General features: G+C 42.9%; 1 protein-coding gene across 2 annotated transcripts in view; it reads left to right on the top strand.

Annotated features, from left to right (window-relative positions):
• Positions 1-12267, top strand: part of LOC141113183 (probable ATP-dependent RNA helicase DDX60) — a 340633-nt gene that overhangs the window by 34969 nt on the left and 293397 nt on the right. For both annotated transcript variants that reach the window (XM_073606131.1, XM_073606122.1), the window contains exons 2-4: positions 9249-9405; positions 9630-9699; positions 9961-10150. In XM_073606131.1, coding sequence (XP_073462232.1) covers positions 9258-9405; positions 9630-9699; positions 9961-10150 — 408 coding nt within the window. In that variant the 5' untranslated portion in view covers positions 9249-9257. The remainder of the gene's footprint in view (positions 1-9248; positions 9406-9629; positions 9700-9960; positions 10151-12267) is intronic.

The raw sequence follows: 12267 nt of genomic DNA, 5'->3' as shown, positions 1-12267 counted from the left end.
ATTGGCTAAGAGGCTTAATGGGGTTATTCTATCTATTGTATCAGGGGATCAAACAGGATTTATGCCAGGGAAGTCCACTACAAATAATATTAGAAGAACTCAGCTGATGGTTCAGCTGAAAGATTGTTTTCCAGAGTCGAGTGCCTTAGCTTCGTTGGATACGGCCAAGGCATTCGACTTGATAGAATAGGAATTCCTGCAGGCCGTGTTGGAAAAAAGTGGTTTTGGGGAAGGATTTAGAAAATGGGTGAGAATTTTGTACAAACAACCATGCTCTAGCCTTCTGATAAATAGAATTCTGTCCCCCACAGTGAAATTGCAAAGGGGAACGAGACAGGGGTGTCCGTTGTCCCCCCAATTGTTCTCACTTGTTATAGAGGTACTAGCTAATAGGTTTGGACAATCTAAAATATATAAAGGGATTAGAGTGGGGGATAGGACTGAACACATAGGACTATATGCAGATGACATCATATTATATATGGAGGATGCATATAGCTCATTAGGGGAGGCAATGAAGATAATAGAAACAAATTAGATACTATCAGGACTTAAAAATCCGCATTGATGTTATTAAGACTAGGAAAGGAGAGGAATTTCCAGACCCCATTAAAAATAGTGGACACTTCTAAATATTTAGGAATAAATATTACATTGGAAGCAGAAGAAGTCTTTAAAGCAAATATAGACCCCTTGGTAGAATTTGTAAAGAATAAGTATGGAGTATGGAAAAAACTACCGTTATCAATGGCAGGGAGAGTTCAGTTGATTAAATCTATTATACTACCGAAGTGTCTCTATGTGATGGCGCATTCGGAGGTAAAAATACCAAAATATATATTCAAAAAATTAAACTCCCTGTTAACTAGATTTATCTGGGCAAATGGGCGTTGTAAATTAAAGCTCTCCACGCTACAAAGACCCAATACTGCAGCAGGGCTGGCAATACCAGATCTATACTTATATTACTTGGCGGGGCAATTAAAACACTTAAGGACCTGGGTAGTTCAGGAACGAGAAATGAGGGTGGAGAAATATTTACTAAATAAAATGCAGGTAGAAGATTTTCTAGTAGGATTAGAAATAGCAGAATTAAGAAGGATTGGAATAAAAATTCCTCTTCTAAAGCTGGCCAGGTCGTTGTGGAAGGAGGTAAAAAAATTAACGGGATATAGGAACATTCCACCAGAAACATCATTATGGAACAACCCAAGGTTTGAAAAATTAGAAATATTTGAAGATAGTAGTTACTGGAAACAGAACAAAATAAAAACTATTGGCCAGATGTATAATAATAATGTAATAGTGACATATGAGAATATGTGTAAACAATATAACCTCCAGAGCAAACAATTTTATAGATACCTACAGTTAAGACACTTACTACGAGAACAGTTTGAAAGGAAAGAACCAAAAATCTCTAGATATCCCCTCATAGGAATATTAACATCTCAAGGACCAAAGGTACTGATATCTAAGTTGTATTCACACTTGCTACAGAGTAAAATAAATGGTGACCCGGTGGGTGTGAGGGAAAAATAAGTGAGCAGGACTGGGATGAAATCTGCTCCTCGCACCTGAGAGTATCGCCGGCAATAAATAATACAATAATTGAGTTAAATATAATACATCAGACATATTTGACACCAAATAGATTATATAAGATGGGGAGGATGCAGGCGTCAGACTGTACAAGATGTGGAGAGGGAGGAGCGGATTTCATCCATGTCATGTGGCAGTGTGGATGTATAAGAAGGTATTGGCAACAGGTATTTAAGAAACTAGGAAAAGTCATAAATAAACCTATGACGGCTACGGTGGAGTTGTGTGTGCTGGGGGTGGTAAAAGATAGGGTGTGTGGTTACACTAGGATATTTTTGCAAAAAGTATTATTCCTGGCCCGAAAACAAATAGTGGAAAAATGGATCCAGCCAAGCCCACCTACAATAAATCAGTGGGTGAGGGTGGTAAACCAGGTGGTCCCATGTGAGAAAATAATGTATGAACAAAGAGGAAATATACAGAAATATGATAAGGTTTGGGCAAAATGGAATAAATCACATTTGACGACAGATATAGGAAGACCAGAAATTACAGTATAAAATAAGTAAAAGGAGAAAGAATCAGTGACCATAAGATGAATGAGAGGGAAGAGTGAGTGTAAGAGTGAGAATGATAATGACATTTATGTAAAATGTGTAGAAGAAAAAATATAGAAATGACAATGTAAGTTGTGTTAAATAACTTGTAAAGTAAAATTTAGCAATAAAGAGTTTGGAAAAAAAAAACCCACCATAAAGATAACTGTGTTGCCCTGGGAGTTGGGTAACTCCACAATGAAATCCACAGACAGGTGGGTCCTGGGCCTCTCTCCATTGGGTATGGGTTGTAGGAGGCCCACTGGAAGATGTTGTGGAGTCTTACTCTAAACACACTTGGAACAGGCAGCTACGAAGACGCTTATATCAGCATGTAGACTAGGCCACCGGAATTGTTGGGAAATGGCCCAAAATAGTTGATTCTTCCTGGGGTGGCCAGCAGCCTTGGGAGAATGGTAAGTCTGGAGCATCACCCAGCTGCAGCGGAATCGAGTGCTTCGATACAAAGGCAGCATCAATGAACAGGCCTGCATCCCTAGAGTCGATTAGAGCCTGTATCTCGACGGACAACTCAGCCCAAAAAAGGTGACCGAAACCAGGGGCTTATCCTTCTGGATAACTGGGGATGAAACAACGCCACCTAAGGTCTGTCCGTGACAGGACCTCAAGGAAGGGCGTTCCTTGGATGGGTAGGACAAGAATTCAAAAAGTGACCTGCCTGGCCACAATAAAGGCACAATCTGTCCCTCCTTCTAAATGTTCTCTCATCCATAGAGAGGCGAGTGAAGCCCAAGTGCATGGGTTCATCTCCACTGACCGACTCGGTACCAGGAGGCATGGGAGGTGAGGGAGGCACGAGTGGGACTGCAAAGCTCAGAGGCAAACGTACAGAAGGCTGCCGCAAGCGTCTGGAGTCAATGAGGATGGCAAACGTGATCAACTTCTCCAGCACAGTGGGTATATCTCGGGCTGCTATCTCATTCTTGATGGATTCCGAGAGACCATGAGAAAAAGCAGCCATGAGAGCCTCATTGTTCCAAGCAACCTCTGCTGCCAGAGTATGGAATTCAATGGCGTAGTCGGCAACAGTTCTCGTACTCTGATGGACATGAGGCACTTGGAAGCAGAAGTGTAGCATGCGTGAAGATCAGATACTCTTTTAAAGGAGGCCACAAACTCAGGGTAACTCAAGACAATAGGTTTTTGTGTCTCCCATAGAGGGTTTGCCCAGGCCAGGGCTCTCTCAGAAAGCAAAGATATCACAAAACCCACTTTGCTTCTGTCCGTGGGAAACACCTGGGGCAGCATCTCAAGGTTCATCTCAACCTAGTTGAGAAACCCTCTGCATTGAACTGGATCGCCCCCAAATCGCTGGGGAAGTGGAGGGAAACCAGACATAACTCTTTTAGAGCTAATACTCGAGGCGGGTGCCTGCACAGAGACTGGTGCAGCAGCAGGGACAGCCTGCAACTCTTGTACGGGAGCAGCCAGAGTGGGAGATTCCAGGTGAGCCATGCGACTCAGGAGCGTTTGTAACACCATGGCAAACTGATCCATGCGGTGATCTTGCTCATCCAATCTAGAAAAAATCGTACCAACAAGTGTATTGACTGTATCGTCTGAATTCATGGCCTTCGCCTACTGTCAGAAACCATGAAATCAGACCGGGACAGAAGTACAGTTAAATCACACTTGTTTAATAATAAGAGTAAATAGAACAAACGTAGTCAAAACATAGCCAGAGTTCAGGAACTGGAACGGATAGTCAGACAAGCCAAACGTCAGGGAGGCGGGGGTGAGCATAGTAAAACAGCAAGCAGGATCTGGAGCCAGAAGGGATGTCAGCCAAGCAAGTCTTTAATAGGAATGCAGGAGAGTGTCTCTGTGATGTTGACTAAGGCAAAGGCAGAGATCCTCTGGGCTGGATGGCTTAAGTAGGCAGGACTGACGAGCAGGATATCATGAACATCTGAGTAACTGTGGAAAGATAGGAGCTGGCAATTAGCTGACAGCTGAGCGGCCAGCTCAGAGAAGGAAGGGCTGAGCCCAGCCCTGACATCCAGCCCTCAACAGATACCAGTCTTGCCGTCCCACCAGTTTATCACGATTTCCTTGATGTATTCAACAAAAGGAAAGCCGATACTCTGCCCCCGCACTGGTCCTATGATTGTCCGATATAATTACTTTCCAGAGCAGAGATACCTTTTGGGTGCATCTTTCCACTGTCCGAGACTAAGCTTTAAGCCCTCTGACAGTACATTGATGAAAACTAGCTAAGGGATTCATCCGTCCCTCTTCCTCGCCGGCCGGAGCAGGTATCTTCTTCGTTGAAAAAAAGGAACACTCTCTGACCATGTGTTGACTACAGGGAGCTTAACAAGATCACTATCAAGAATAGGTACCCACTTCCCCTTGTTCCGGAATTATTTCAGAGGTTCCGAGCAGCCTGGGTATTTACAAAGTTGGACTTAAGGGGGGCTCACAACCTAGTCCACATAAGGGAAGGGGAGGAATGAAAGACTGCCTTCCAAACATGCATCGGTCATTTGGTATACCTCGTGATGACCTTCGGGCTTTGTAATGCTCCTGCTACGTTCCAGGACTTCGTGAACAACATCTTCTGAGAGTACCTCAACCTTTTTCTCATTCTCTACCTGGACGACATACTGATTTTCTCAGCCTTACTCGAGCTCCATGGAGACCGTGTCAAAAAGGTGCTAAATACCCTAAGAACTCATGGGTTGTACGCTAAAGCAGAAAAATGCAAGTTTGAAAAACAATCCATTCAGTTCTTGGGACTCATAATCTCTACCAAGTGAATTTCTATGGATCCTCAGAAGGTCTCAGCAATTATGGAATGGTCCGCACCTTCGGACATTAAGGGAGTCCAAAGATTCATAGGCTTCGCTAACATTTACCAGAAATTTATCAAGGGTTTCTCAACTATCATTGACCCGATTACTCAGCTCACTCACTCACATCCACGCTTTCTTTGGAATCAAGAATCATAAGCAGCCTTCAAACAGCTGAAAGCCCTATTTACCTCTGCCCCTGTGTTACAACACCCAGACCCAGCACTCCCTTTTGTTCTCCAGGTAGACGCTTACAAAGTAGCAACAGGAGCTTTCTCAACGTCAGGGCCCAACGGCTTTGCTTTACCTGGTAGCTTTTTGTTCCAAGAGACTAAACCAGGCCGAAAGGAATTATGATGTGGGTGATAAGGAGCTCCTGGCAATTAAAGTAGCCTTCAAGGAGTGGAGGTACCTGCTGGAGGGCGCTAGTCACCCAATCATGATCTTTACAGATCACAAGAACTTGGAGTACTTGAGATCCGCTAAACGCCTAAGACCTCAGCAGGCTAGATGGGTCTTGTTTTTCTCCAGGTTTAGTTTCCATTTGACCTACCGACCAGGATCCAAGAACGGGAAGGCAGATGCCCTATCCCGGATGTTTTTTGAACCTTCTGAACCTGCTACCCCGAGCACCATTCTTTCTGCCCAAAATTTTTTGATAATTCAGCCCAGTCTGGAATCATCCATCAGGCAGGCTTCCACATCATGTCCTGAACCCAAACAAGCCTCACAAAAAAAGCAGGATGGATTGCTGTGGCACCAAAATAAGGTCTTCATACCTCTGGAGGCAAGGCCTCAGGTTCTCATGACCACCAGCTATCCAGACACTTTGGAACTAGTAAAACTTGCAAGCTCGTCCAATGGGCCTTCTGGTGGCCTAACCTTAGCCGGAACTGTAGGGCCTATGTCAATTTCTGCACAGTGTGTCTATGCAGCTAGGGCATTAAAGCTAAAGCCTGGGGGTTATTGAGGCTTCTGCCCATCCTTAACCGTCCCTGGGAAATTATCTCCATGGATTTCATCGTTGACCTACCTACCTCTGAAGGATTTACCACCATTTTGGTAGTGGTAGATCGGCTGTCCAAGATGGCTCATTTCCTGCCCATGGTGGGTACTCCTTCTGCTATAGAAACTGCCCACATCTTTATCAGAGATCATTAGACTCCATGGCTTACCCAGTGACATTGTTTCAGATTGAGGGGTACGGTTTTCCTCCAGGTTTTGGAGAGCCCTCTGTAATGCAGTGCGAGTGGAACTTTGCCTCTCATTCACCTACCATCCTCAAAGTAACGAACAAACCAAACTCACAAATTAGACCCTGGAAAAATATTTGTTTCTCTGTTTCCTTTCAAATCAACTGGGCATTCCTGCTCCCACTGGCAGAATTTGCCTACAACAACTCTTTACATTCAGCAACCAACCAATCTCCATTGTGAGCCAATTATGGATTTCACCCTTCCACTCTGCCAGAAACAATGTCTGAATCAACAGTACCTGCTGTGCAAGACAGGTTTACCTTTATACAAAACAACTACCAAACCCTTCAAAACTGCATACAAAGGACTCAAACAGATTACAAGAGGTTCTTCGACAGGAAACAAAGGGGTAATCCTACCCTTAAAGTTGGGGACAAGGTGTAGCTGTTAACTGTGAACCTGAAGCTGCTGTGCCCATTGAGCAAGATGGGGCCAAGATATATTGGTCCTTTCCAAATCAAGCGCGAGATAAACCCAGTGGCATTTGAGCTGTCCCTGCCTGACTCTTACAGGATCCACCCTGTCTTTCACATTTCTCTTCAAAAGCCAGCCATTCCTGACCCGTTCCCAGGAAACCATCCCTGCCACTGGTAACTATTGGAGAAGAAACAGAGTATAAAGTGGAATCAGTTCTGGATTGCAGGAAGCGAGGTAGGCAGATCCAATATCTGATTAAATGGAAGGGGTATCCACCCGAAGAAAGCTCCTGGGTACCCGAAGCCAATATATATGCCCCCAGACTTCTCAGAGAGTTCTGGGCCAAATACCTGGGGAAAATCGCCCAAATGGGCATCCGGAGGCTGTCCGTCGGGGGGGCACTGTCAGGGCACCAATGGCAGGAGAAGGACTCTAGGACCCAGCATCTGTCAGGAGGACACCAATGGCAGGAGAAGGCATCTAAGACCCAGATCTCTACCAGCACTTCACATGGGCCTTTATAGGGAAGTCTGTCAGTGGTTGAAGTTGCTGATCAATCTTCAGGTTGTACCGTGTTCCTGTGATCCTTGTTCCTGAAAGTTCTCTGCTACCGACCCGGCTTGTCCTTGACTATTCTCCTGCCTGTCTCCTGACCTTACCTCGGCTTGTCCATGTATATTCTCTTCTGTTCTCCTGTGTCTGACCTTGGCTTCCCCTCTGACCTTGCCTGCTCTTTTATCCTCCTGGTTCAGAACTCTGGCTTGAACTGACTTCCCATTGTCTCAGTGCTACAATAGACCTGCCACATCTCAGAGGCACCACCTGTCTGTGGCCACTACTTAGCACATCAGAAACCCTTCTAAGTTCCTCTGCAAACAACATCACAGATGACCTGTGCTACTTTGAGCCTTACTCCTCCTGTTCTCCCTTTCAGGGGAGTCTGGAACTTAGCAGCAAGGAAAGCCCTCTCTCCATTGGCCTCCAGCACCAGGTACGTGATAATTAGGCTCTGCAGGGGCTAACTGACCCTCCAATTTTGAATGAGGGTCATGGGCCTAATGGTGTCCTCCTTCAAGGCAGTTCTACATGCCCAATTTCACTCCAGACCATTGCAACTCGGTATTCTGCAGCATGGGACAAGCGTGTGCAGTCTTTGGATCATGCTATATGCCTGACAAGTAGGATTAGGCTTGCTCTGGCATAGTGAGTCATTAATTCAGCAATGGATTCAGAAAAAACTTCCTCCTAATGGTTTAAAAAGTGCTTAGGGATGCCAGCCTACCGGACTGGGGAGGAGTCCTAAGGTACCCTCTCAGTACAAGGAAGTTGGTCGTCGTGGGAAGCTCATCTCCCAATAAGTGTTCTGGCACTCAGGGCACCTTGGTCATTCCTTCAGTGCTGGACCTCTCATCAGCGAAGTCATTGACTTTCTGTTTGTTATTCCCGAAGGCCCACGTAGGACATAGTCTGATTGTCGTTACACTATTGCTAGGTGGATTCGACAACTCATCATTCAATCTTATGACCTCAAGGGCAAAGTCCCCCTTTCCCTGTTTAAGTCCACTCCACTAAATCAGTTAGCACTTCATGGGCTTTTCAGCTTCAGGTATTTATTTTTAAAATTTGTAAGGCTGTCACCTGGTCTTCTGTTCACACATTTGTCAAGTTTTACTGGGTGGATGTTCAGGCCTCAGCTGATACTGGCTTCAATCATAAGTTTCTTCACATGGCTCTGTAGGCTCTGTTGAGCCACCCTCATTAATCTGTTGTTTTTTTGTAGGCATTTTATCCTTTGTTTGCTATGTTACTAATCCTTCAGGAGGACTGCTGTCGGACATCCCAATGTACTTGAATACTCACCCTGTGTCTCATAATGTACAATTAAGAAAGTTAAGAATTGAAAAGAATATTTGAATTACTGTTGAATTACTTTTAACCGTTAAATTACCATTAGATACTTTTTTGGAGTATAATACAGAACTCAGGTCCTCTAGCCTCTGACCTGCTCCTGCTAACTTCTACTAATAACACTGAGGCATGTTGGGAGTGGGAGGGGTTTTACTGGGCTGGCCTTTCAGGTTTGACAACGTCCAACCTACTGAAGGCAGCATAAGCTGGTGTACTTGAATGCTTATCCTGTGTCTCATAATGTTCAAGAAAAAGATTTCACAGTAAAAATCATGTTTTATCACCTATGAGTTCCAAGGCTTTGCATTTGAAATCACTTTCAGTCTCTCCTATGGCGAGCCTTTGAAGGGGATATCATGTCTATAATCACTTTGTGCAAAAGACCCCTATCTCTTTTCACCTTTACCGAGCATATACTGTGTTTTACAAAGTGGATAGTTTGTGCCTTTACTAGTGCATGTATTACAACTTTGAAGCCAGACAGCTTGGCACTGTGGCAGGAACAAATTCTGGAACAGCATTTGAAGCCAGCTAATGGTAGAATACATATGGGGATGACATTTTCAGAAACAAATACTGCTGCAGCTGCATTGCAGGGCATTTTCTAGATGGCTACAGTTCCCCTTTAATTAACTGTTTTCATTCCACAAATTAAATATTAGAATATTGTGCCTCACTTCCCTTAAGAATTGCTTTTTATATAATTTTACACATAGATCTACATCATGGCCACAGACAAACCCAGAAAAAGGAGAGGCAAAAATAAAAATAACCAATGCTCTACAGAAGAACAGTTTTCTGAGCCAAGTATACCAACTGCCAGCAATGATCATCCTCCTAGCCCTGGAAGAAGATTTGCAATTCAAATGTCAGGTAAAGCTATCCACCATCCACCTGCTTGTTTTAACATGTAATCCGCTTATCTCTAACAGTGGCCATAAGCCATAACATAATCCCCATCCTACCCCCCAACCCCCCCCCCCCCCAAAAAAAAATAAAAACAGTGCTGCAGTCTAATGTAATAAGCCGGCCTTCTACTGTTGGGCAAATATAACAAGTTACAACATGCATACTAATACACAATTTTTATCATGCAGAGCTGTCAGAGCATAACGATTTTCTTTTTGGAATGGCAAGCTTTCTCATGGAGCAGTTATCAAGAGCCAAGTAAGTAGAATATGCAGGTTTTAACTGACCTGAAGCATTTTTTCAGTGCAGCACACCTCAATGGATAAATGTTTACATCTGATGTGTCATTTAAAATTAATTTATGTGTGAAATGCACTGAAACTTAGCACTATCCCACACGAGAGACAAAAAAATGTAATGGATTTATTGGAAACTAAACTTGTGCTACATATTTGGAGGATATACCGTATGCATCTTAAAGAAAAGAAAACTGTTCCGTAATACTGTCATTTCTTTCAGGTTTGAAAGTTTGCTTAATGATTACATGGAATCTGAATTATTTGTGATTGATGGAGATTCTTTAATTATTACATGCGCTACCAATGAATCTCTGAGGAGAGGACAGAATTTGCATTTCTTTTTCTTGGTGGAACGTTTTCTACTCAATTTGACAAATAAAGGAGCAAAATACAGCATTGTATTTTTCAATGTAGGTGCTAATTTGTTTATATAGTTGATGATGTCTGCATGAAATATTTTAATATGTAATAGCATGTGTTCCTTTGAATATCTTAAATATTATGTTTTTGTTTCTGAATTTCCCTTTTTTTTTAAATAAAAAAACAAATGAATCTAATTTTAGATGATGTTATAGTTTCCTTGTGATACTGTGAAGCAGATACTGTATGTAGTCACAGGTGACAGGATTTGGCTGGGTCTTTCATGTGTTTTTGGGAGTAGTTAAATAAATGTTGCTTCTGGTCTGGAAATAGTAGTGAAAATATAACAAAGGTGTAATATATTATGCCTCATTTGATATGGAAAAATCTACCTGATTAAGTCTTACGTTCAGAGTTGCTAAAAAAAAAAAGAAAAAAAAAATAACCCTTTAGGGATAGAAACCTAGGACAACCATTGTTACTTGTTTTTTAAAGAGGCAGTATTCAGGGCTGTGACTACCTAGTAATACAGCCAGTAGTACAGCCATTCCAAGTACACAGATGAAAGACGATGTTTCAGCTCCGGCAGGCAGGGGGTGGGGACCGAATGTCATACACTGCACAACATAGAGCAGAGAGCCGAATGAAGTCTAAGACCTGGGTGAAGGGAATAAACTCACTGCCCTCTACACAGTCTCATAGGAAAACATGCACATCTGAGGCTGTAAAATGCAGATAACAGAGGGAGGAGATAGCAGACAGAAATCAATCTAATTTTTTGGATTGAGATTATTACACACTATAGAGGGATATGGGTTCACCAGTTGGGTTTCACATGGATCCTGAAGTGTGCAATGTCTGCTGTGTGTTCTCCGCATCTGCAAGTCTCCTTCCGCTGGATGGAAATTGTGTTGTACCAGTCAGAGGCAAAACAAATGGCAGGGCACACATGTATGAGCGTAACTAGAAAACACAGGGCCCCATAGTAAACATGTTCATGGGCCCCCAAAAGAAAAAAGACACACTGTTGTACAGGACCCAAATTGCCATCGCAAGTGACGGAGGACTAAAAAAGGATGCTGCTGTGATAATGAGTCAGATCTGTGTACAGCTTTGCATACACAATGAGGCAGTGTAAAACAGTGAATGTATAGCATGCCACACAAAGCGAAACAAAAGAGCATTTACAACTCAAAGTACAGAATAAGGTAGCGCGGAATATAAAATGTACAACAAAGCTTATAGAAAGAAGAATTGTGAATTTGCAGCATGGCATATGGAATGAAGTAGTGTGAAATAGGGATAATACAGCATGGCATATCGGATAGGGAGAAGAATAGGAAATATAGAGTATGGCATATGGATTGAGGCAGTTCAGAATATGGAAAATACAGAATGTTATATACAGTATAGCATTACACACAGAATCAAAATAGGGAATAGGGAATGTACAGCATATTGAATAAGGCATTGCAGAAAAGTAAAAGTACATTAGAGTGAGACAACTGAGAGCATTTTAAATATGGCAGACTTCTGCTACTTCTGCTGCTAAGGATGGCCCTATCCAGATCTCCATTAGCAAGAGTGGATGAGAAGTGTTGGGTGAAAGGTCTCCTGCTCTGCCAGTAACACTGGTCCACCCAACCCCATCTAGACCTCCATCAATGTGGGATAAATACAGGATTTGACAGCTCATCCTATTCCTTCTCTTATTTATAAACAAAGAAGCTAGCAGAGGAAATCTTCGACTACTTGCTTCCTCTGCTGCGCTCTGCAATAGATGCCATCAGTTAGAGCTGCAAAGGAAACAAGTAGTGGATAATTAACTCTTTTGGCTTCTGTGTTTACAAATGATAGTAATGATGGGATATGCTGTTGAATCCTTTGGAGGTCTGGATGGGATGGACGGCAGTTCTCAGGTCACTTACGCCTTACAGTTGGCCAGTAATTGTAGTCTCTTTGGCAGTGTTTTTTTAAAACCATGATTTCTATATTCTCACCAATGATATTCTAGGTAAGTGTGAACAGAAAGCAATATGACACTGAGATTTATAAACAGTATATCATAAATGTTACTGATAAATGGGTACACATCAATTAAAATCAATCACAGTTGCATACAGAAAGCTAAGTCTCAGTCCCCTTCAATTACATCTCTCCTCTCCCC

Source organism: Aquarana catesbeiana, linkage group LG01 (genome assembly GCF_042186555.1).
Source record: "Aquarana catesbeiana isolate 2022-GZ linkage group LG01, ASM4218655v1, whole genome shotgun sequence".
In the NCBI taxonomy this organism is placed as follows: Eukaryota; Metazoa; Chordata; class Amphibia; order Anura; family Ranidae; genus Aquarana; species Aquarana catesbeiana.
The sequence above is the reverse complement of the archived record's forward strand: the minus strand, read 5'-3'. Positions and strand labels throughout refer to the sequence as shown.